The 25,453-nt window shown below is 39.1% G+C and overlaps 1 protein-coding gene and 1 long non-coding RNA gene across 5 annotated transcripts in view; one reads left to right on the top strand and one right to left on the bottom strand.

Annotated features, from left to right (window-relative positions):
* The first annotated feature begins 114 nt into the window (after nt 1–114).
* IL18 (interleukin 18) lies at nt 115–24,813 on the top strand. Of its 4 annotated transcripts, none has more exons than XM_073021056.1 (6): nt 116–302; nt 4,886–4,974; nt 12,040–12,126; nt 17,221–17,355; nt 18,746–18,879; nt 23,681–24,813. In XM_073021056.1, exons 3-6 carry the CDS (start codon nt 12,048–12,050, stop codon nt 23,900–23,902), a joined length of 570 nt encoding a protein of 189 aa, XP_072877157.1. In that variant the 5' UTR covers nt 116–302; nt 4,886–4,974; nt 12,040–12,047; the 3' UTR covers nt 23,903–24,813. The 4 variants fall into 4 exon arrangements, with proteins under 4 accessions (XP_072877156.1, XP_072877157.1, XP_072877152.1 ...); XM_073021051.1 differs by having other exon boundaries at nt 4,865–4,974; XM_073021055.1 differs by lacking the exon at nt 4,886–4,974 and having other exon boundaries at nt 115–302; nt 12,019–12,126.
* The window catches only part of LOC140712793 (uncharacterized), a 29,685-nt gene continuing 17,419 nt past the window's right edge, over nt 13,188–25,453 (bottom strand). The window contains exons 2-3 of the long non-coding RNA XR_012094586.1: nt 17,770–17,884; nt 13,188–13,411 (exon numbers count right to left, since the gene is read on the bottom strand). This is a non-coding gene — a long non-coding RNA (uncharacterized lncRNA). The remainder of the gene's footprint in view (nt 13,412–17,769; nt 17,885–25,453) is intronic.

Genomic DNA, 25,453 nt, shown 5'->3' with positions numbered 1-25,453 from the left:
TATTTCAACTTCTATTGCCCTAAGAAAGAGCCTATTTGAAGGCGGGAACAAGGAGTGCCGGCAGCAGTCTCCTCCCTCCACCTTCTTCCTCATTCTCTCCTGAGCCTGCTGAGCCCTTTGCTCCCCTGGCGACTGCCTGGACAGGCAGCAAGGAGTTGTCTCCCAGTGCGTTTTGCCCTCCTAGCTGCCAACTCTGGCTGCTAAAGCGGCTGCCACCTGCTACAGTCTGTTACATAGCCTCGGGAAGAGGAAAGAGACCTCGGACCTTCCAGATTGCTTTCTCTAGCAAGAAACTGTCACAGGTAAGAAATGTCATTCTTCTTTATTTGGAAAGTCAGCCATGGCAATTAGAGGTAAATAAGCTAGAAAAACAATTGAGAGGAATATAAACCATCTAGCATCACTACGATGAGCAATCAGTATCAACATAAGAAATATAAGCAAAGTCAGAGTAAATTTTTTTCTTTTATCAAATATGGGAGAGGATCACTTTAGAGGAGAGGTTCTCAAACTTTTTGCTCTCATGATCCCTTTACACTAAGCACATCACATGTTAGCATAAGTAACATTTTTAATTAAAGATAACTATGTACTTTTTTAACAACAACAACAAAAAAGCATAAAGAGTGACACTTTTTTATTTTTACAAGTATTTTAACTGGTTTAATAGAAGCCATATAGAGCCGCTGGATTCTCACTTGCTTTGCATTCAGACTATTGCAATATTGCACAGAATGTAGCCTCTGGTAAACTCTGTTGTTCGCTCATGAGAGAATGAGTGAAAAAGACAAATTACATCTTAGAATTATTAGAAATAGCTTTCACTTTAGGAACTCCCTGAGAATCGCTGCTTTAGAATGGTAAAATAAATAGGCTTCTCTTTACAGGGAATCTCAAGACAGAATCAATTACATTAAAGGCAAACAAAAAATTTGCCCATGGGTAGTCATCTTGTGAAATCTGCCACACCTTTGGACTGGGCTACAATTGGATAATATAGCATTCCCTGGGTTAATTTTGTTTCACAGTTAAGGGAAAGGCTGAATAAATATCTCTGTTTGAAGTTGAATAACAAAAATTAGGACGCCCTAAATTTTAGGACACCTGAAATTCCTCTTTTTGCCTATATTCAGCTACTTTTGAGTTCTGTTAAATCTTCTTTCAGGCCAGGTCAGTAGCTCCTGCCCAGAATCTCAGGCAGGCCTGAGCCCCGGAATTTGAGACCAGCCAGGGCAACATAGTCTCTACAAACTAATTAAAAATTACCTGGGTGTGTTGGTGCATGCCTGTAGAACTACTCAGGATTCTGAGGATTGCTTGAGTCCAGGATACTCAAATCTGTGGTGAGTTCAGTCACTAAACAGAGTGAGACTTTCTCAAAAATAAAAATAAAAAAGTTCCTTCAAAGTAACTTTTATCTGCAATGTTTTCCTATTGCCTATGAGATTAAATTTACTCTTTTACCTGATTTCCAAAGCCCTCCAAGATCTAATCCCACTTTACCCTGTGTCCACTGCAAAACAGCAGGACTGTTCCAGTGCAATCCAGAAATCACAGGCTGGGGGCAGTGGCTCACACCTGTAATCCCAGCACTTTGGAAGGCCAAGGCAGATGGATTGCTTCAGCTCAGGAGTTCAAGACCAGCCTGGGCAACATGGCAAACACCCTGTCTCTACAAAAAAATAAAAAAATTAACCAGACTTGGTAGTATGTGCCTGTAGTCCCAACTAGAGGCAAGAGGATCACTTGAGCCCAGGAGGTCAAGGCTACAGTGAGCCATGTTCGCTGTGTCACTGCACTCCAGACTGGGTGACAGAGCAATACCACATCTCAAAAAAAAAAGAAAAGAAAAAAAATCACTCTATTCAGTTCACCTCCACCACAACGTTGTTTTGATTATCACATAAATGCTGGTCCATTTCCTTCCCTTCTCTATCTATTCAAATCTTTAAGCATTCTTTGAGATTCAATTCAATTCTCCTTTTCAAACTAAGCCGTTTAAACTACATCAGTTCCATTTTGATTTTTTGCTTTGAGTCTACAGACTCAAAACCAAAAACTTAAAAACTTATTTTTTAAGTTTTCTTCTACTGTCACCTCTTCCTCACTCACATACACGCATTCATAATAAGATGACAAAATGTTCAAGGACAAAATGATTTGTAGAACTGAAAAGTTAGGTTTTGATCTTGTTGCTGTTAAGATGACTACCTGCCTGATCTCAGGGAATTAGTTATGTAGCATGCTCCCTCATTTCCTCCTATACCTATTCAACAGGATTGGAATTCCACAGCAAGGATAAACATAATCATAGTTGCTTTTCAAGTTCAAGGCATTTTAACTTTTAATCTAGTAGTATGTTTTTTGTTGTTGTTGTTGTTTGAGACGGAGCCCTGCTCTGTCACCCAGGCTGGAATGCAGTGGCACAAACTCAGCTCACTGCAACCTCCGCCTCATGGATTCATTCAGTTATCCTGCCTCAGCGTCCCAAGTAGCTGGACCACAAGGCACATGCCACCATGCCTGGCTAATTTTTGTATTTTTAGTAAAGACAGGGTTTCACCATGTTGGCCAGGCTGGTCTCGAACACCTGACCTCAAGTGATCCAGCTGCCTTGGCCTCCCGAAATGCCGGGATTACAGGCGTAAGCCACCGTGCCCAGCCTAATAGTATGTTTTTAAACTCTTAGTGGCTTAACAATGCTGGTTGTATAATAAACATGCCATAAATATGTATTGTCTTAGAATTATGAAGAACTGGTTACTAAGCCGTTTGCCACATATCAGTGGTTCTCTCCTTACAGCTTTAACTGGAGTCTAGAATTTCAGGTTGGTAGAGCTGGAACAGACCTTAAAGATTGACTATCCAACTTCCTTGTCCAAATGAGAAAACTGAGACCCTTAAAATTAAGTGACTTGCCCCAGACAAAACTGGAACTCATGTGTCCTCATTTACATCATGAAATTCTACCATTCACTAGCCTCTGGCGAGTTGTCGAAGTATTGCATAACTAAAAATTTTTTTGTGTTTTAAAGAACAAATTGTCACTGCTTACTCCTGGGAGGATCTTTCTGAGGTGGTTTATAACTCTTAAAAAAAAAAAAAAAAGTCAATAGTCTGAGAACTTTAGATGAAATAGTCAAAGCATTTTTATCCAATGGATACTATAATTTTCATGGATTAGAGTTTAAGCAAAGAAACATGGATGAGAAAGGAAGAGGAAAATTGAGGAGAGGAAGAATGGGATTGAGAACACACCACTTGTAATCAGTCATAGCTGTATTGAGAACTAACAAGAAGAATTGTAAGAAAATAAGAATGAAGAATTCAAAATCAACACATGAAATAAAAAAGAAACTACTAGGAAAAAATAGAGAAGACATTAGAAAAAGTATTCTATTTTTAAAATTCTGTTTTCAGGCTTCCCTCCTGTTCTTCCTCCTTCTCATTCGTTTTCAGGTGGAGGGAAAGTTTAAGATAGAAAAGATATATATATTCTTCACATCCCTTTCTACACCATTGTCATGGCAACAAGGTTTATCATAGCAAACTTTTATTCATAGAACATTTATTGAGTTCTTACTGTGTGGTAAGCTCTTTCCAGGTGTTGAAGATTCAGGGGGAGAAAAAGACAACTCATTGTCTTAAAACTCAGATGGAAGCTGAACAGACCTATTTTTATTCAAAGTAATCTCCATTCAGGGTAGTAAGAGCTATTCAAGAAGCATGAACAGGTTTGAGTGAGGTGGGACTCTGAGGAGAGAATAATTAGCTAGGAATGAAAGAGCAGAGAAGTTTTCCTAGAGGAACTATTAAAGCTGGAAGTTATGGGTTGAGAGATGAGGCAGGGTTTGCAGGCAGGAAAAAAAAAAAAAGCAGGGGAAGGGGAAGTTCTGGCCTGGCAGAGAGAATAACTCTGGCAACAATGGAGGAGAGTCTGGAAGCAAGACAACCAAGTAGAAGAGTACTAATATAGAAGATGCCAGGGGTGATGAGGGCTTGATTTAAAACATTGCTGTTGGAGATGGAGAGGAGATACTAAATTCTGGAGACATTTCTGAGTTAGAATCTACAGTATTTATCAGACAAGGGAAAGATTAGACAAAGGAGTTAAGAATGACTCCCAGGTTTCAGTTTTGGGCAGGTAACTAGGACATGTTTTGAAAAGTAATTTATTAGATCTCTTACCGTTGGAACTATGTATCTGGAGCCAAATTAAAATTTGTGCATTGTATATAACTTTTCCCGCCACCAGTAACTACTACCCTAACTCTTTACTTGGTAGCCAGACTTCCTAAAAGAATAGTTTGTAGTCACTGTCCTTACTTTTCCCCCTCCCATTCTGTCCTAGATATTTGTCCACCTACCATCTGCTGCCTCCACTTTACCCAAACTGTTCTACAGTTACCCAAAACTTCCTAATTGCCAAATTCAATGAACAAGTTTAAGCTTATATGTAAATTAGAAGCTCTACAGTTTCTGATTTCCAGCAGCTCCTCCTGAAACCCTTTCTCTTTTGACTTCCGTGACACATCTCAGATTTACAAAACTGAACTAATTATTTTCCACTTGAGCTGTATTTTCATTCTTTTTTTCTTAATGAATGAGGTAACCACTCAACAAATTGCCCAAGCCAGAAACTACGAAGTCATCCTCAGTTCCTTCTTCTTCCATTTGACCCACAACAGATCAGCTGAAAAATCCTTCTGTTTAGTATCTCTTGAATTCACTACCTTAGTTTATAGCCTCATCAACTCTTAATTGTTAACATTGCTTCTGTAGTTGTTGTCTGAGCTCTGTCCAGTCTTGTTCAATCAGATCCATTATTTTGTTCTTGGTGGTGGTGGTGGTGGTGTTGACACAGAGTTTCGCTCTTGCTGCCGAGGTTGAAGTGCAATGGTGTGATCTCAGCTCACTGCAACAGCACCCTCCTGGGTTCCATCAATTCACCCTCCTGAGTAGCTGACACTACAGGTATGTGCCACCACACCCTGCTAATTTTGTATTTTTAGTAGAGACAGGGTTTCACCATGTTTGTCAGGCTAGTCTCAAACTCCTGACCTCAAGCGATCCACCCACCTCAGCCTCCCAAAGTGCTGGCATTACAGGCAGGAGCCACTGCTCACGGCCCACCCAGATCCATTCTTTATGTTGCTTCTAGAGTGAGCTTTTTAGAACACAAATTTGACCATATCTTTCTCCTATTTAAGTCAGCATTTTTTTTTTCAAGAAAAAACAGTTCAAACTCTTTAGCCTGCTTACACAAGGCCTTTGTAGTCTGACCCTTCTTTCCAAGCTTTCATCACACTATACTGCAAGTTGCATTTTATGTGAATTGAATTAGGCAAAAATATAAAAATTATAGTTTATGTGGGCAAAATGGAAATAATGTTAACTCTTCCAAACAGTTTATCTAGAACGACGTAATTTCCACGCTGGTAGGTCAAATGAGTTATAAACTGTTAACACTATTGCCACATGCAAGTGTCTCTTATACCTGGTAGAATTATCTGCTTCCATGTCAGCATTATGTAAATTAGACTTTAAATAACTCAGAAGTTCTTCAGACATACAGGTTATTATTGTGCTATTTTTTCACATAATTTTAAATAATTTTATGTATGATAATGTTATCCAAGTGCTAAGGGATGTATTGTTACTGTTGTGAAAAAAACAAAACACAAAAAAACTCCGAATAAATATGTTGAAACAAAGGTTACATGCAAGAAAACAATATTAAAAAGGCCAACGTACCACCATGACAGGCTGTGTGGAGACAGCGGGCTACAAAACACTAGTAATAATGCTGAGAAAGTTGAAAAAAAAAAGAAAGAATATGCTTTGGTTCTTGTAGATTTATGTACTCTAAGAATACCTCCTCTCATACCTTTACTTTTTTCCCAAAGAAAAGTTAACCTTGGCCAGGCACAGTGGCTCACGCCTGTAATCCCAACACTTTGGGAGGCCAAGGCAGGCAGATCGCCTGAGGTCAGGAGTTCGAGACCAGCCTGACCAATATAGAGAAACACCCCCCCTTATTACTGAAAAAATACAAAATTAGGCTGGGCGCGGTGACTCACCCCTGTAATCCCAGCACTTTGGGAGGCCGAAGCAGGCAGATCACCTGAGGTCAGGAGTTCAAGACCAGCCATGGAGAAACCCCGTCTCTACTAAAAATACAAAATTAGTTGGTTGTGGTGGCGCATGACTGTAATCCCAGCTACTCAGGAGGCTAAGGCAGGAGAATCACTTGAACCCGGGAGGCGGAGGTTGCAATGAGCTGAGATTACACCATTGCACTCCAGCCTGGGCAACAAGAATGAAAATGTCTCAAAAAAAAAAAAAAGAAAGAAAGAAAAAGAGCCGGGCGCGGTGGCTCAAGCCTGTAATCCCAGCACTTTGGGAGGCCGAGGCGGGCGGATCACGAGGTCAGGAGATGGAGACCATCCTGGCAAACACGGTGAAACCCCGTCTCTACTAAAAAATACAAAAAACTAGCCGGGTGAGGTGGCGGGTGCCGCCTGTAGTCCCAGCTACTCGGGAGGCTGAGGCAGGAGAATGGCGTGAACCCGGAAGGCAGAGCTTGCAGTGAGCTGAGATCCGGCCACTGCACTCCAGCCTGGGCGACAGAGCGAGACTCCGTCTCAAAAAAAAAAAAAAAAGAAAGAAAGAAAAAGAACAGAAAAGTTAATTTTGAACTATGTGAGATCTTTAGAAATGCATTCTTTCTGTAAAATGTGACTGCATTTGCCTTATTTATGGTAAAAATGTCGAGGCCTCAAACAACCCATGTTCTCTCAGTCTCCCTGCTGCCTAGCCTTTGTTCACATTGCTGCTTCTTGGTGGAAGCTCTTCCCCTGGCCTTGAAAATGCCTGCTTCTCTTTCAAGGCAGCACAGTCATCACTTCTGTGGTAACCTTCTCCAGCACTATCAAACAGAAAGAATCTTGTAAATTCAGCTCTTACAGCATTCATTATATTATTTTGTAACTCTTTATAGATTCTTCTCTCCCACTAGACTCTGAGTCACTGGAGGGTAGGAGCTAACTACCCTCATTCATGTGTGGTTTGGTCAGCTACTGGCCACATTCCTGATGCATAGTTGATGCTCAAGCCTTAACTGGTGAATCAGCTCAAATATTGTCCTTCTCTAAATCCACTCACTCACTGACTATGTACTGAAAATAATAAACACCAGTAATTTAATCCAATTTCTGCCCATACTACTTGGTACATTTCAGGTGAATTACTTTAATAAATACGTGTGTATTACATAATATTAAAGTTTGTAGAGAAGATCATGCTAGTCATTATTTCACCAGCTGATAACTAATCAAAACATAGAGTCTCAGGTTAACAAATGTCTGCCTTCTCAGTTACTGTAGTCATTAACAAACACCTCCTGATGCTGATAACAGGGCTGTGTTCAGCAATGAAGCCATAAAGGTAAATAAAGAAAATGCCCTCATGGAGCTCAAAGCCTAGTCATTATTGTTCTGATTTTTAATATTAAAGTTGGTTTGGGTTTTGGTAAAAAATGTTTAGACTTATCTCAGCGATCTTTTCATCCTTTGCTATATTATTTTTCTCTAAGAATCTTCCTTATCCCCTCCTTTAAAAAACTAGGTGATAATTCTAAATTATAAATTTAAATATTATAAATATTTTATAATATTTAATATTTATATTTAAATGTTTGATAAACATTTAAATTTTATAATAGTTAAACGTTTATTTAAATGTATTCATACATCAGTTTTTATTTTATTTAAATCTTTTGGCCAGGCATGGTGGCTCACGCCTATAATCCTAGAACTTTGGGAGGCCACGTCAGGCAAATCACTTGAACTCAGGAGTTCGAGACCAGCCTGGGCAACATGGTGAAACCCCATCTCTACCAAACGTGCTAAAACTTACTTGGGTGTGGTAGCACGCATCTGTAGTCCCAGCTACTTGGGAGGCTAAGATGAGAGAATTGCTCGAACCCAGGTGAGAGAAGTGGGGTGGATGTTGCAGTGAGCTGAGATCGCGCCACTGCACTCCAACCTGGGTGACAGAGTAAGACTCCATCTCAAAAAAAAAAAAAAGTTACTTAAATAAGATAAATTTAATAACCATTCACATTTAGATGAGCATAAGGAGCTAAATCTAGATAAAACTGTTAAATAAGGCCTGGGTACAGTGACTCATGCCTGTAATCTCAAGCACTTTGGGGGGTCAAGGAGAGAGGATCACTTGAGTCCAGGAGTTAAAGACTAGCCTGGACAACATAATGAGATCCCATCTCTATTAAAAAATAAAATAAACCTGTTAAATAGCCACCAGCTTACAAGTATTTGGGGTCAGCTTAATTTGCATTAAGTTTTTTCAACTGAGTTTTAATTTTCTGTTTATTCTACCATATTTGCTTGCTTTTAGATATGTTAGAAAGAATTTGAGTCAGTTCTCTACCTATGAGCACAGTTTTATGGCTACTTCTCTATGTGCCATTGACAACTGTGACTCACTCACCTTCCTTAGTGCCCCAACCATAACTGCCTTCAGGAACCCAAGGCACTGCTGAATTCTAGTGTAGGGACTTCCTAATCATTTTTGTGGCATGGACTTTCATGGGAAATATGAAGACTGTGGACTCCTTCTCAGAACAATGTTTTTACAGACATAAAATTAAATACTTAGCTGTATAAAGGAAACCTATTACATTAGAACAGAGTTATCAAAAATTTTTTACCTCCTTCAAGTTACGCTGTAAGGCTATAGTAACCAAAACAGCCTGGTACTGGTATAAAAACAGACACACATGTCAGTGGAACAGAATAGAGAACCCAGAAATAAAACCACATACTTAACAGCCAGCTGATTTTTGGTAAAGCTGACAGGAACATACAATGGGAAACGGACACCAGTTTCAATAAATGGTGCTGGGAAAATTGGATAGCTAGATGCAGAAGGAACGAAACTGGACCCATGTCTCTCACCATGTACAAAAATCCACTCAAGATGGATTAAAGACTTAAATGTAAGACCTGAAACTATAAAATAGAAAAAAAAAAAAAAAAACCTAGGGAAAACTCTTCTGGACATTGGTCTAGATGAAGAATTCATGGCCAGGCCCTGAAAAGCACAGGCAATAAAAACAAAAATAGACATATGGGACTTAATTAAACTAGAGAGCCTTTATACAGCAAAAGAAATAATCAACAGAGTAAATAGACAACCTGCAGAATGGGAGAAAATACTTGCAAACTGTACATCTGACAGGGGACTAATAGCTCAAATTTACAAGGAACTCAAACAGCTCAACAACAAAAAAACAAATAATCCTGTCAAAAAATGAGCTAAGGACACAAGTAGATATTTTTCAAAAGAAGACATACAAGTGGCCAACAAGCATGTGAAAAAATGCTTGTCATCACTAATCATCATAGAAATGCAAATTGAAACCACAATGAGATACTATCTTACACCAATCAGAATGGCTGTTATTACAAAAAATAACATGTTGTTGAGGATGCAGAGAAAAGGGACCACTTATGCACTCTTGGTGGAATGTAAATTTATAAAACCTCTCTGGAAAATAGTATGGAGATTTCTCAAATAACTGAAAATAGAACTACCCTTTGATCTAGCAATCCCACTACTGCATATCTACCCAGAGGGAATCATTATATCAAAAAGATACCTGCATTTGTATGTTTATTTACAGCACTATTCACAATAGCAAAGATATAGAATCAACCTAAGTGTTCATCAACTGATGGTTGGATAAAGAAAATATGATGTGTGTGTATGCATATATGCAATGGAATATTATTCAGCCATAAGAAAGAATGAAATCATCTCTTGCAGCAACATGGATGGACCTGGAGGCCATTATCTTAAGTGAAACAACTCAGACACAGAAAGGGAAATACCTCATGTTCTCACTTATGGGTGGGAGCTAAGTAGTGTGGATCCATAGACAGAGTACAGAATGATAAACAGTAGAGACTCAAAAGGTGGGGGAAGTGAGAGGGAGGTGGATGAGAAATTACTTATTGTATACAAAGTATGTTATTCCAGTGATTGATACAGTAAAAGCCCTAACTTCAGCACTATTCTATATGTCCATGAAACAAAATTATACTTGTACCCCATAAATTTATACAAGTAAAATAAAAATACAAAAAAACTTGATATGTAAACTTGTCATAATAAGTACAAAGCTGAAAGTAACATGTCTGATAACATGGTTTTTTTTTTTTTTTTTTTTTTTTTTGAGACAGAGTCTTGCTCTGTCGCCCGGGCTAGAGTGCAGTGGCCGGATCTCAGCTCACTGCAAGCTCCGCCTCCCGGGTTTACGCCATTCTCCTGCCTCAGCCTCCCGAGTAGCTGGGACTACAGGCACCCGCCACATCGCCCGGCTAGTTTTTTGTATTTTTTTTTTTTAGTAGAGACGGGGTTTCACCGTGTTAGCCAGGATGGTCTCGATCTCCTGACCTCGTGATCTGCCCGCCTCGGCCTCCCAGAGTGCTGGGATTACAGGCTTGAGCCACCGCGCCCGGCCTGATAACATGGTTTTAACATTTACTTCTCTGTCAAACACTTCAGTTCACTGAAAGAAAACAGCTTATGATACATCTTCAAGAAAGCATGTTTACATTTGCCTTTTAAACTGGATATGAAACTCATTTAATAAAAAACAATGCAGAAAAGAAAAAATAAATTGTAAATTTAAATATTAATGTTTAATAAGATTTTATTTTATTTAAACTTATTAAATAAAATAAATTTAATAACCATCCACATTTGGATGTGTATAAGGAACTAAGTCTAGACAAAACTGTTATATAACACCAACTAACAAGTATTTTGGGATTAGCTTAATTCAGATTAATTTTTTTTAAACTGAGTTTTAAATTCCTGCTTACTCTACCATACGCTGGGCCTCATATTATGCTAGAAAAATTTTGAGCACAGATTTATGAATACTCTCCTGCATACCATTTAATTTAAACAAATTTCGATGCAGCATATATGTGCCTTTTTACCAACACATTAAATAATAAGATCTACTATGAGAACTAAACTTTTGTAATTTCAAAGTAGTAATGAGTTTAAACCATTTTCAAGATCTCTGCAATAATCGTAGCACAATAGAAAATAGGTATTTCTATTAATGACAGAGTCACACGTACTACTAATAATACTGTGGTTTGTTTCCTGCAACTAATCATGGAAGGAATGCTAAATTTCAGAAGTTGGTGAAAATACATGTGTATTTTTTCCCCATCCAAGTTCACAGATTGCTCACGCTGAGAACTCCTATTCCATAACAAAATTCTGGAAACCTGCACGCCATATTGAAAGAGGGGCAGAAAGGAAGAACAAATAGGTTTTAAAATTTTTTCAAATCCTGTATCCCTTGATTTTACAGCAAGATTGTGTTTATGTATTACTTGTGTTAAAAACATAGTATAATCTAGACTCCAGATCAAAAACCACTGCTGCTCTGGGAGAAAGGGCCATCAAATGCCAGAGCCCTGCAGCCTTCTCCCACCCTGCCTGTACCCTCAGATGGAAGCACTTTTTTAATCATTGTTTCACCTTTAGCACTTTGACAATGAAGTCACAAACCTTCAGCCTCTCACCCGTAGGAACCCACTGTTGTAAGAGAAGGATGAAGCCAGTCCTTCCTAAAGGGCAGGATTAGATGTGTTTCTGGCATCCTCAGATGAAGCTATATTTATATTGAGTAATATATTTATATTTCTCAAGGAATACTAGAATAATGATTCAGTTCAGTAGTGGGCCATTTATCTACCCTATATAATATTGTTTAATGAGAAAATGCTTTCTGTATTCCGAATATCTGATGATTTGTAAGAGAACATTTAAACATAGGTATTCATAAGCTGAAACTTCTGGCATTTATTAAATGTCAAGATTGTTCATCAGTATACTAGGTGATTAACTGACCACTGTACTTGAAGGTAGTATAAAGTAGTAGTAAAATGTACAATCATTGTCTCTTAACAGATGGCTCTTTGCTTTCATTAGGAATAAAGATGGCTGCTGAACCAGCAGAAGACAATTGCATCAATTTTGTGGCAATGAAATTTATTGACAGTACACTTTACTTTATAGGTAAGGCTAATGCCATAGAACAAATACCAAGTTCAGATAAATCTATTTAACTAGAAAAGATGTTGTGAGGTGAACTGTTAAGTGATTCTTTTTGTCACCAAATTTTATTGTAATATTAATGGCTCTTAAAAAAATAGTGGACCTCTAGAAATTAACCATAACATGTCCAAGGTCTCAGCACTTTGTCACACCACAAGTCCTGGCACTTTAATTAGCAGTAACTCACTCTCCAGGTGGCAGTAAGTGCACATCATGAAAATCCCAGTTTTCATGGGAAAATCCCAGTACAAAACTGGGTGCATGCAGGAAATACAATTTCCCAAAGCAAATTGGCAAATTATGTAAGAGATTCTCTAAATTTAGAGTTCTATGAGTTACACCATTTTATGTAAATATGTTTGACAAGTAAAAATTGATTCTTGGCCGGGCGCGGTGGCTCAAGCCTGTAATCCCAGCACTTTGGGAGGCCGAGACGGGTGGATCACGAGGTCAGGAGATCGAGATCATCCTGGCTAACATGGTGAAACCCCGTCTCTACTAAGAAATACAAAAAATTAGCCGGGCGAGGTGGCGGGCGCCTGTAGTCCCAGCTACTCGGAGGCTGAGGCCGGAGAATGGCGGGAACCCGGAAGGCGGAGCTTGCAGTGAGCCGAGATCGCGCCACTGCACTCCAGCCTGGGCGACAAAGCGAGACTCCGTCTCAAAAAAAAAAAAAAAAAAAAAAAAAAAAAAAAAATTGATTCTTTTTTTTTTTTTTTTTCCTGTTGCCCAGGCTGGAGTGCAGTAGCCTGATCTATGCTCACTGCAACCTCCACCTCCTGAGTTCAAGCGATTCTCCTGCCTCAGCCTTCTGAGTAGCTGGGACTACAGGTGCATCCCACCACACCTGGCTAATTTTTTGTATTGTTAATAGAGACAGCATTTTGCCATGTTGGCCAGGCTGGTCTTGAACTCCTGACCTCAGATGATCCTCCTGCCTCGGCCTCCCAAAGTGCTGGGATTATAGGCATGAACCACCACACATGGCCTAAAAATTGCTTCTTATGATTAATATTCTGTGAACAATACGGCTTCATTTGAAAGTTTGCCTTCATTTGAAACCATCATTTAAAAGCTTGGGCAACAAAGTGAGACCCCATCTCTACAAAAAATTGAAAAAAGTTACCTGTGGACACCTCCTACCTTCTTCAGAGGCTGAAGCAGGAAAATCACTTGAGCCTAGGAATTCGAGCCTGCACTGAGCTATGATCCCACCCCTACACTCCAGCCTGCATGACAGTAGACCCTGTCAAAAAAAAAAACCTTCAGAAAAAATTCTTAGGTGACTTTTCTTAGATGACTTTCCATTTAAGCAATAAATTCAAAAGTAAAATCTCTCATTTTATAAAATTTATTTTTAGTTACATATTGAAATTTTTAAACCCTGGGTTTAAGTTTTATGTCTAAATTACCTGAGAACACACTAAGTCTAATAAACTTCATTTTATGGGCCTTTTGGATGGTTATATAATATTCTGATGAAAGCCAAGACAGACTGTTACCATAAAAATAGGAGTTTGAGAAAGAGGAGTAGCAAAAGTAAAAACTAGAATGAGATGAAATTCTGAGTCAAAATACAAAATTTTACATATTCTGTTTCTCTTTTTTTCCCCCTTTTAGCTGAAGATGATGGTAAAGTATAAATGAATTTATTTTTCTTTGCAAACTAAGTATCTGCTTTAGACACATCTATATCAACATTGTCAGCTGAGGAAAAAAATGGTTCACGTGATAGCCATCTATTTGGAATGTGGACTCAGTAGCACAGCTTTGGAATGAAGATGGTCATAAGAGATACAAAGAAGAACCTCTAGCAAAAGATGCTTCTCTACGCCTTAAAACATTCTCCAGCTCTTAGAACATACAAAATAGACTTTGCCTGTTTCATAGGTCCTAAGATTAGCAGGGAGTCATGGATTCTGTTGCCGGGATGGAGGCATTGCATAGGAAAAGGGGATTGAAGCATTAGAATTGCCCAAAATCAATAACACCTCATCTCAGAAATGCTTTGGGAAGAAGCCTGCGAGGCTCCTGGATTGATGGCGATGGGAGAGCAGAAAATTCTGGAAGTAGAGGAGATAGGAATGGGTGGGGCAAGAAGACCACATTCAAAGGCCAAGATCTGAAAGAAACTATGGCATTTATGATGAATTCATGGTAATTCAGCATGGAAGTAGAGTAGGAGTAGGAGAATAATGAGAGAAGCTAGAGTGATAAACAGGGTGTAGAGCAAGACATTCTCTTGCTCCAAGATGTGAAATTTGGACTTTATCTTGGAGATACTAGGGTTAATTAAGCACAATATGTATTAGCTAGGGTAAAGATTAGTTTGTTGTAACAAAGACATCATCAGCTACACAGTAGCTGAATAAGACAGATAATTTTTTCTCAAAGAAAGTCTAAGTAGGCAGCTCAGAAGTAGTATGGCTGGAAGCAATCTGATGATATTGGGACCCCAACTTTCTTCAGTCTTGTTACCCATCATCCCCCAGTTGTTGATCTCATACACATAGTTGAAAATCATCATACTTCCTGGGTTCATATCCCAGTTATCAAGAAAGGGTCAAGATAACAGAAGTCAGGCTCATTCCTTTCAAAGACTCTAATTGGAAGTTATATACTTCAATTCCCCTCATATTCCATTGACTGGAATCTAATCACATGACCACACCAAGTGCAAGGAAATCTGGAAAATACAATCTTTATTCCAGGTAGCCATATGACTGTTTAAAATTCAGAAATAATATATTTTTTTAAATATCATTCTGGCTTTGGTATAAAGAATTAATGGTGTGGGGTGAGGAGGACAAAATTAAAGGTTGAGAGGCTATTTTAGTTCTTACAAGAAATGATGGTATCATAAATTAAGGTAGACATAATGGAGTGCTGATGAGGAGCTGTGAATGGATTTTAGAAACACTTGAGAGAATCAGTAGGACATGATTTAAGGTTAGATTTGGAAAGGAGAAGAAAGTAGAAAAGATGATGCCTACATTTTTCACTTGGGCAATTTGTACCATTCAATGAAATAGGAAACACAGGAGGAAGAGCAGGTTTTGGTGTATACAAAGAGGAGGATAGATGACACATTTAGTTTTGGATCTGAGATATCTGTGGAACATCCTAGTGGAGATGTCCAATAAACTCTTCTACATGTGGTTCTGAGCTCAGAACAAAGAATTGGGCTGGAGATAGAGATATCGAAGGCTTATGCATAGAAATGGCATCTGAATCTATAGAAATAAAAAGACAAATCAGAGGAAATGTGTAGAGTGAGAGAGTAAAAGCCAAGTACTAAACTGAGAGGAATACCTACATTTAAAGGATGCAGTAGAAAGAGAAGCTAATAAAGAACAGAGAGCAGACTAACCAAAAAGGAAGAAGAAAAACCAAGAGAATTCCCAGGAGAACTCTCCTGACTCCCAGGAGAGCATTTTAAGATTGAGGGGATAGGAGTTGTGTTGAATTTTGCAGCCTTGAGAATCAAGAGCCAGAACACAGCTTTTAGATTCAGCAACAAGGAGTTTGGTGATCTCAGTGAAAGCAGCTTGATGGCGAAATGGAGGCAGAGGCAGATTGCAATGAGTGAAACAGTGAATGGAAAGTGAAGAAAGGGTACAGACAATTCTTGCTAAAAGCTTGGCTGTTAAAAGGAGGAGAGAAACAAGACTAGCTGCAAAGTGAGATTGGATTGATGGAGCAGTTTTAAATCTCAAAACAAAGAGCTTTGTGCTTTTTTGATTATGAAAATAATGTGTTCATTTTATAACTAATTCAGGCAATGAAAAAAGATAATAATATGAAAGATAAAAATATAAAAACCACCCAGAAATAATCATAGCTACCATTTTGATGCAATATTTCAATATTTCTACACTTCTTTATATATATATATATATATATATATATATATATATATATATGAAATGCTTGTATTTTTATTAAAAGGGATTGTACTATACCTAAGCTGCTTTTTCTAGTTAGTGATATATGTGGACATCTCTCCATGGCAACAAGTAATTGCAGTTATATTAAGTTCATGATATTTCACAATAAGGGCATATCTTTGCCCTTTTTATTTAATCAATTCCTAATTGGTGAATGTTTGTTTCTAGTTTATTGTTATTAACAATGTTCCCATAAGCATTCCTGCACAAAAATGTTCACACATTTGTGTGACTTTTTCTTTAGGATAAAACCCAGGAGGTAGAATTGCTGGGTTGATAGAAGAGAAAGGATGATTGGCAAATCAAAGCTTCAGTAGAGGGTACATGCCGAGCACAAATGGGATCAACCTTAGATACCAGCAATGGCACCTTCGCATTTCCCCTTGGGACAAGAGAGAGAGGAAATAACTGGTACTGCCAGAGTTAAATTTGTACATGGAGTAGCAGGAAATCATTTGCTGAAAATGAAAACAGAGATGATGGTGTAGAGGTCCTGAAGAGAGCAAACAAAATTTGAAATTGTGGCTATCAACTGTGGAAGAGAGTGCTGAACTGGAAAACAAAAGAAGTATTGACAATTGATATGCTTGTAACAGCACCGATTCGAACACTTGTGCCATTGTTCACCAGCAGCACTCAGCAGCCAAGTTTGGAGTTTTGTAGCAGGAAGACAAATAAGTTAGGGATTTAATATCCTGGCAAAATGGTAGACAAAATGAACTCTGAGGTCCAGCTGCACAGGGAAGAAAGGGAAGACAGGAAGAGGTTAGAGAGGAAATACAAGAGTCAGAAGACTGGAAGATGTTGTGAAACTTAAGAACACATAGAGTTGGAGTAAAAGTGTAAGAAAACTAAAAGGGTAAGAGACTGGTCGGAAAGTAGGATGTTTGAAGTTAACACTTCAGCGGCAGATAGTTCTGAATGGTAACAAGAAATTGAGTGTGCCTTTGACAGTAGGTTAAAAAACAATAGGCAACTTTATTGTAGCTACTTCTGGAACAGAAGATTGTCGTTAATAGTTTTAGAAAACTAAAATATATAGCATACTTATTTGTCAATTAACAAAGAAAGTTTGTATTTTTTTAATGAGATTTCATGTTTGTTGTAGAAAACCTGGAATCAGATTACTTTGGCAAGCTTGAATCTAAATTATCAATCATAAGAAATTTGAATGACCAAGTTCTCTTCATTGACCAAGGAAATCGGCCCCTATTTGAAGATATGACTGATTCTGACTGTAGAGGTATTTTTTTTAATTTGCAAAGGTAGAAATGACTAGCTACTTCTTCCCATTCTGTTTTACTGTTTACATTTTTCCATGCTAGTCCCAATCCTTAGATGAAAAGTCACAGGAGTAACAATAATTTCACTTACAAGAAACTTTATGAGGCATCCATGTTTTTTAGTTGGGGTAAAAAAAATGGATACAATAAGACATTGCTAGGGGTCATGCCTCTCTGAGCCTGCCTTTGAATCACCAATCCCTTTATTGTGATTGCACTCACTGTTTAAAACCTCTATAGTTGGATGCTTAATCCCTGCTTGTTACAGCTGAAAATGCTGATAGTTTTAAAAATATTAAAAATAAATACACACGCATTTCAAATGAGTCTGTCTTCCCCCAGAAATTTAGAGTACAGTAGAAAATCCTAGCTACCTGGGAGGCTCATGCAGGAGGATTGCTTGAGGCCAGGACTTTGAGACTGTCGTACACGATGATCGTGCCTGTGAATAGCCACTGCACTCTAGCCTGGGTGATATAGAGACCTTGTCTGTAAAATAAAAAATAAAATAAAATAAAAAAACTTAAAAAAAAAAAGAAAATGATCAAGTGTACTGTGCCTTCCAAAATATGAATTCCAAATATCAAAGTTAGGGTGAGTTGACGCAGTGAATATGCGTTCTTTAAAAATACTGAATACTTACCTTAACATGTATTTTAAATATTTTATTTAGCATTTACAAGTTAAAAACAATCTTTTATAATTCATATCTTTAAAATACTCAAAAAAGTTGCAGCATGTATGTTGTAACACACATTAAACTGCGGGCTTGCTTGTTTGTTTGAGACGCAGTTTCACTCTGTCACCCAGGCTGAAGTACACTGCAGTGGTGCGGTCTCGGCTCACTACAACCTCCGCTCCCAGGTTCAATCAATTCTCATGCCTCAGCCTCCCACCCTCAGTAGCTGGGACTACAGGCATGCACCACATACACCCAGCTAATTTTTGTATTTTTAGTAGAGTTGGGGTTTCACCATGTTGGCCAGGCTGGTCTCAAACCCCTGACCTCAAGTGATCTGCCTGCCTCGGCCTCCCAAACAAACAGACAACCCCACAGTTTAATATGTGTTACAACGCACATGCTGCAACTCTTTCGAGTATTTTAATGATAGGGATTCTAAAAGGTTGTTTTTAACTTTTCAATGCTGGGATTACAGGTACGAGCCACTGTGCCAGGCCTGAACTGTGTTTTAAAAAATGTCCGACCAGCTGTACATAGTCTCCTGCAGACTGGCCAAGTCTCAAAGTGGGAACAGGTGTATTAAGGACTATCCTTTGGTTAAATTTCCACAAATGTTCCTGTGCAAAAATTCTTCTAATTAGAGTTCTCATTTATCGTATTTATTTCAGATAATGCACCCCGGACCATATTTATTATAAATATGTATAAAGATAGCCAGCCTAGAGGTATGGCTGTAGCCATCTCTGTGAAGTGTGAGAAAATTTCAACTCTCTCCTGTGAGAACAGAATTATTTCCTTTAAGGTAAGACTGAGCCTTACTTTGTTTTCAATCATGTTAATATAATTAATATAATTAGAAATATAACATTATTTCTAATGTTAATATAAATAATATAATTAGAAAACTCAAATATCCTCAGACCAACCTTTTGCCTAGAACAGAAATAACAAGAAGCAGAGAACCATTAAAATGAATACTTACTAAAAAGTATCAAACTCTTTACCTATCGTGATAACAATGGTTTTTCTGAGCCTGTCACAGGGAGGAGGAGATACAATACTTGTTTTATGACCTGCATCTCCTGAATAATCAGTCTTTATACAAATAATAATATAGAATACATATGTGAGTTATACATTTAAGAATAACATGTGACTTTCCAGAATGAGTTCTGCTATGAAGATTGAAGCTAATTATCCTTCTATATTTCTACTCCTTTGGAAATCATAATACTATTTTAATCTGTAGTTGTTTTGTTCCTGATCCTTAGTCTAAGTCTCAAACACAAGCTTCAGCTTCCAGTTGATGTATGTTATTTTTAATGTTAATCTAATTGAATAAAATTTATGAGATCAGCTGTAAAAGCAATGCTATAATAATCTGAAAGCCAGGTATAAAGTATTTCTGGCCTCTACTTTTTCTCTATTATTCTCTATTATTTTTCTCTATTTCCTCCATTATTGTTAGATAAACCACAATTAACTATAGCTACAGACTGAGCTAGAAAACTTTCCTCCCAGTAAGAGTAGCCAGGGATGCTTAGAAATTGGCAATGCTTCAGAGGAGAATTCCATGTCATGAAGACTCTTTTTGAGTGGAGATTTGCCAGTAAATAACTGCTTTCATGCCCACCTAGTCCCCACTAAAAGACAGTTAGGATATGACCTTAGTGAAGGTACCAAGGGGCAATTTGGGAGGGAGAAAAAAGCCACTCCAAAATATAATCCAAGTAAGAACAGTGCATATGCAACAGATACGGCACCCAGACAAATCCCTCAGCTATCTCCTTCCAACCAGAGTACCACCCCTTCAGGTGACAATTTGGAGTCCCCATTCTAGACCTGATAGTCAGGCAGCTTAGTTATCAAAATGGCATAAGACGCCTGGGATGGAAGGGTAGGGTGCAAGGGGTTAAGCATGCTGTTACTGAGCAACATAATTAGAAGGGAAGGAGATGGCCAAGCTCAAACTATGTGGGATAGAGGAAAACTCAGCTGCAGAGGCAGATTCAGAAACTGGGATAAGTCCGAACCTATAGGTGGATTCTTGTTGGGGGAGACTGGTGACAAGGTTAAGAAGATGGAAATAATGCTTGGCACTTAGTAGGAACTAGGCAAATCCATATTTGGGGGAGCCTGAAGCTTATACAATTTTGATGGTCCTTTTAAAGAAAAAGAACGTGGCTGGGCATGGTGGCTCATGCCTGTAATCCCAGCGCTTTGGGAGGCCAAGGTGGGCAGATCACCTGAATTCAGGAGTTCAAGACCAGCCTGACCAACATGGAGAAACCCCATCTCTACTAAAAATACAAAATGAGCTGGGCGTGGTGGCACATGCCTGTAATTCCAGGTGCTCGGGAGGCTGAGGCAGGAGAATCTTTTGAACCTGGGAGGCATAGGTTGCGGTGAGCCGAGATCGTGCCATTGCACTCCAGTCTGGGCAACAAAAGCGAAACTTGGTCTCAAAAAAAAAAGAATGTAAAATTACCAAAGGCGTAAGCTTAATAATTTAATTCAACTTTTAAAAAGGGTGGGTGAGGGGTGGCTTGAAGAGATCTGTGCAAATGAGGGAATCTGACATTGAAGCTTCATCAGCATCATAGCAAATGTGCTTCTGGAAGGAACTCAGTAAATATTGGAGGGAGGGAGAGAGCGAGGGGTGGACTAGGACCAGTTTTAGCCCTTGTCTTTAATCTCTTTTCCTGCCACTAGTAAGGATCTTAGCAGTGGTTATAAAAGTGGCCTAGGTTCTAGATAATAAGATACAACAGGCCAGGCACAGTGGCTCATGCCTATAATCCTAGCACTTTGGGAGGGCAAGGCGAATGTCTCACTTGAGATCAGGAGTTCAAGACCAGCCTGGCCAACATGATGATACCTCGTCACCACTAAAAAAAAAAAAAAAAAAACAAAAATTAGCCAGGCATGGTGGCACGCACCTGCAATCCCAGCTACTCGTGAGCCTGAGGCAGGAGAATCGCTTGAACTCAGGAGGCGTAGGCTGCAGTGAACCGAGATCGCACCACTGCACTCCAGCCTGGGCGACAGAATGAGACTTTGTCTCAAAAAAAAAAAAGATAAAAAGATACAACTGGCTGCCCTAATGTGCTCACCTTTCACTGTTGATTACTAGCTATAAAGTCCTATAAAGTTCTTTGGTCAAGAACCTTGACAACACAAAGAGGGATTTGCTTTGAGAGGTTACTGTCAGTGTCTGTTTCATATATATACATATATATGTATATATGTATCTATATCCAGGCTTGGTCAGGGTTCCCTCAGACTTTCCAGTGCACTTGGGAGATCTTAGGTCAATATCAACTTTCCCTGGATTCAGATTCAACCCCTTCTGAAGTAAAAAAAAAAAAAAAAAAAAAAAAATCCTTTGCCCCTTGGAGCACTCAAGTTTCACCAGGTAGGGCTTTCCAAGTTGGGGGTTCTCCAAGGTCATTGGGATTGCTTTCACATCGATTTGCTATGTACCTTCCCTATGATGGCTGGGAGTGGTCAACGTCAAAACTAGGAAAGCTACTGCCCAAGGATGTCCTTACCTGTATTCTGAAATGTGCAATAACTGTGATTAAAGAGATCGCCTGTTCTACCTATCCACACTCTCACTTCTCAGTTTCAACTGTAACTTTCTTTTTTATTTTATTTTATTTTATTTTATTTTATTTATTTATTTATTTATTTGAGACAGAATCTCGCTCTGTCGCCCAGGCTAGAGTGTAGTGGCACGATCTCGGCTCACTGCAAGCTCTGCCTCCTGGGTTCACGCCATTCTCCCACCTCAGCCTCCCGAGTATTGGGACTACAGGCACCCACCACCACGCCCAGCTAATTTTTTGTATTTTTCGTAGAGACGGGGTTTCACTGTGTTAGCCAGGATGGTCTCGATCTCCTGACCTCGTGATCTGCCCATCTTGGTCTCCCAAAGTGCTGAGATTACAGGCGTGAGCCATCGCGCCTGGCTCAACTGTAACTTTCTATACTGGTTCATCTTCCTCTGTAATGTTACTAGAGCTTTTGAAGTTTTGGCTATGGATTATTTCTCACTTATACATTAGATTTCAGATTAGTTCCAAATTGATGCCCACAGCTTAGGGTCTCTTCCTAAATTGTGGTATATTGTAGACAGCTGCAGAAGTGGGTGCCAATAGGGAAACTAGTTTATACTTTCATCAACTTAGGACCCACACTTGTTGGTGAAGAACAAAGGTCAAGAGTTACGACTATCGATTCCACAACTGATTGAGAAGTTGGAGGTAACTCCCCAACCTCCACCGCCCAGAGTCTTTCAGGCATCTTAGGAGGATAAAGAAATGCTATTTTAATTCTGGAGGTTTCTCTATCAGTGCTTGGGATCATGGGAATCTGTGCTGCCATGAGGCCAAAATTAAATCCAAAACATATACTGGTTCCAGGATTAACATGGAAGAAACAGAGGTGGTGCCCACATGTTCTGATCCATCCTGCAAAATAGACATGCTGCACTAACAGGAAAAGTGCAGGCAGCACTACCAGTTGGAAAACCTGCAAGATTATAGTTTCAAGTAATCTAACCATTTCTCACAGGACCCTATTCTGTAACTGGAATCTGCATTTGGCCTTCTAGGGCAGAGCCCAGCCAAGTAGACCATATTCAGGACAGAAATTCAAGACTACCATGGAACTGGAGTACTTGGCAGGGAGACAGAGTCAAGGACTGCCAACTGAGCCAATACAGCAGGTTTATACAGGAACCCAGGGCCTAGCCCTACAACAAGTATTGGGTCTATTCACCATCAGTTTTAATTTCAGGCTCCACTGAAAGAGTAAGCTAAGATTCCTGGCACTTCCTGTCTCTCTCACAGTTGGCTCAGAAATGAGAACTGGCCAGGCTAGGCATGGTGGCTTACACCTGGAATCCCAGCACTTTGAGAGGCCAAAGTGGGAGGATCACTTGAGGCCAGGAGTTCAAGACCAGCCTAGGCAACAAAGTGAGATACCCCCGACCCCTTCTCTACAAAAATAAATTTTAAAAATGAGCCAAATGTGGTGGTGCGTACTTACAGTCCCAGCTACTCAGGAGGCTGAGGCAGGGGGATTGCTTGAGCCCAGGAGTTCAAGGCTGCAGTGAGCTATGATTTCACCACTGCACTTCAGGCTGGGCAACAGAGTGAGACCCTGTCTCAAAGCAAAAATAAAAGGAAACTAGAACTAGCCTAAATTTATGGGAGGAGGTCATCAACGTCTTTAGTTGTGAATGTTATAGAGGATAGGAACTGACATTAGCCCAAAAAGCTTCTGGTCTTTGCTGGAACTCTACTTCATCTTGAGCAAATGTGGACACCACTCAATGGGAGAGGAGAGAAGTAAGCTGTTTGATGGACAGGGGAAACTAGAGTCCTGGACCTGAATATGCATCCTATGACAGGGAGAACAGGAGATTCGGAGTTAAGAAGGAGAGGAGGTCAGTATTGCTGTTCAGAGATTTTTTTATGTAACTCTTGAGAAGCAAAACTACTTTTGTTCTGTTCAGTAACATACTTCAAAACAAACTTCATATATTCAAATTGTTCATGTCCTGAAATAATTAGGTAATGTTGTTTTTTTATCTATAGGAAATGAATCCTCCTGATAACATCAAGGATACGAAAAGTGACATCATATTCTTTCAGAGAAGTGTCCCAGGACATGATAATAAGATGCAATTTGAATCTTCATCATACGAAGGATACTTTCTAGCTTGTGAAAAAGAGAGAGACCTTTATAAACTCATTTTGAAAAAAAAGGATGAATTGGGGGATAGATCTATAATGTTCACTGTTCAAAACGAAGACTAGCTATTAAAATTTCATGCTGGGCGCGGTGGCTCACGCAAATATTTTATTGACTTAAATGAGGGAAAGTCTGTTAGCTTTTGTGAAAGTTCATTCATTTCTTAATGATGTTTTTCAAGACCAGTATTTATTTTATTTCACCATTACAATTATAGACTAATAATCTCATAATCTTTCTAAACATAAAAATTCAGACAGTTTACATTACAAAATTTGTATGTATGTATGTATGTATGTATATATTTAGATGGAGTTTTGCCCTTGTTGTCCAGGCTGGAGTGCAATGGCGCATTCATGGCTCACCATAACCTCTGCCTCCCGGGTTCAAGTGATTCTCCTGCCTTAGCCTCTTGAGTAGCTGGGATTGTGGGCATGGGTTACCACACCCAGCTATTTTTTTTGTATTTTTAGTAGAGACAAAGTTTCACCATGTTGGTCAGGCTGGTCTTGAACTCCTGACCTCTGGTGATCCACCCGCCTCAGCCTCCCGAGTAGCTGGGACTACAGGCGCCCGCCACTTCGCCCGGCTAGTTTTTTATATTTTTTAGTAGAGACGGGGTTTCACCGTGTTAGCCAGGATGGTCTCGATCTCCTGACCTCATGATCCGCCCGTCTCGGCCTCCCAAAGTGCTGGGATTACAGGCTTGAGCCACCGCGCCCGGCCTGAACTTTCTAATTTTTAAGAATATCATTAAAACCATCAAGATTTTTATAAGGAGGCCACTTCACTTAACAAATTTCTGAATTTCTTCCAAAGTCAGTATATTTTTAAAATTCAGTTTGATCCTGAATCCAGCAACATATAAAAGGGATTATATACTCTGGCCAACTGACATCTCAGGAATGCACAGATGGTTTAATATCCTAAAATCAATTAACATAACATACTATATTAATAAAGTATCAAAACCATATTCTCATCTTTTTTCACAATTCCACTATCATCTCAGTAAATGCAGAAAAAGCATTTGACAAAATCCAATTCATAATAAAAATTCTCAAACTTGAAAGAGAACATGATAAAGGCATCTATGAAAACCTACAGCTAATATCATACTTAATTATGAAAAACTGAATTATTTTACATGCTTGATAATGCAAGCATGTCAGCTCTTGCAACTTCTATTCAACATCATACTGGATGTACTAGCCGGGGCAACCATACAAGAAGTAAAAATAAAAGGCATCCAGATTAGAAAGGAAGTCTTTATTTGCAGATAACATGGTTCTTTATGCAGAAAACCCTCAGGAATATACACACATGTTAGAACTAATAAGTTCAGCAAGGTTGCAGGTTGCAATATCAATATGCAAAAATACACTGAAGGCTGGGCTCAGTGGAGATGGTCCATAACTTTTGTCTCAGCTACTTGGGAGGCTGAGGTAGGAGAATCACTTGAGGTCAGGAGTTTGAGGCTACAGTGCAATGTGGTCTTGCCTGTGAATAACCACTGCACTGGAGCCTGGGCAACAAAGTGAGACCCCATCTCAAAAAAAAAGGTATATGGTATTTCTGTATATGAGCAATGAACAATATGAAAACAAGGAAAATTC

This window comes from Chlorocebus sabaeus, chromosome 1 (genome assembly GCF_047675955.1).
Source record: "Chlorocebus sabaeus isolate Y175 chromosome 1, mChlSab1.0.hap1, whole genome shotgun sequence".
NCBI lineage: Eukaryota > Metazoa > Chordata > Mammalia > Primates > Cercopithecidae > Chlorocebus > Chlorocebus sabaeus.
This window is presented reverse-complemented; position numbering and strand designations above follow the sequence as displayed.

Coding starts and splice junctions, on each gene's coding strand:
- IL18 (XM_073021055.1), top strand. CDS start 12,048: ATGGCTGCTGAACCAGCAGAAGACAATTGCATCAATTTTGTGGCAATG. Junction 12,127..17,220: donor CAGTACACTTTACTTTATAG/GTAAGGCTAATG, acceptor TGTTTGTTGTAG/AAAACCTGGAATCAGATTAC. Junction 18,880..23,680: donor ACAGAATTATTTCCTTTAAG/GTAAGACTGAGC, acceptor TTTTATCTATAG/GAAATGAATCCTCCTGATAA.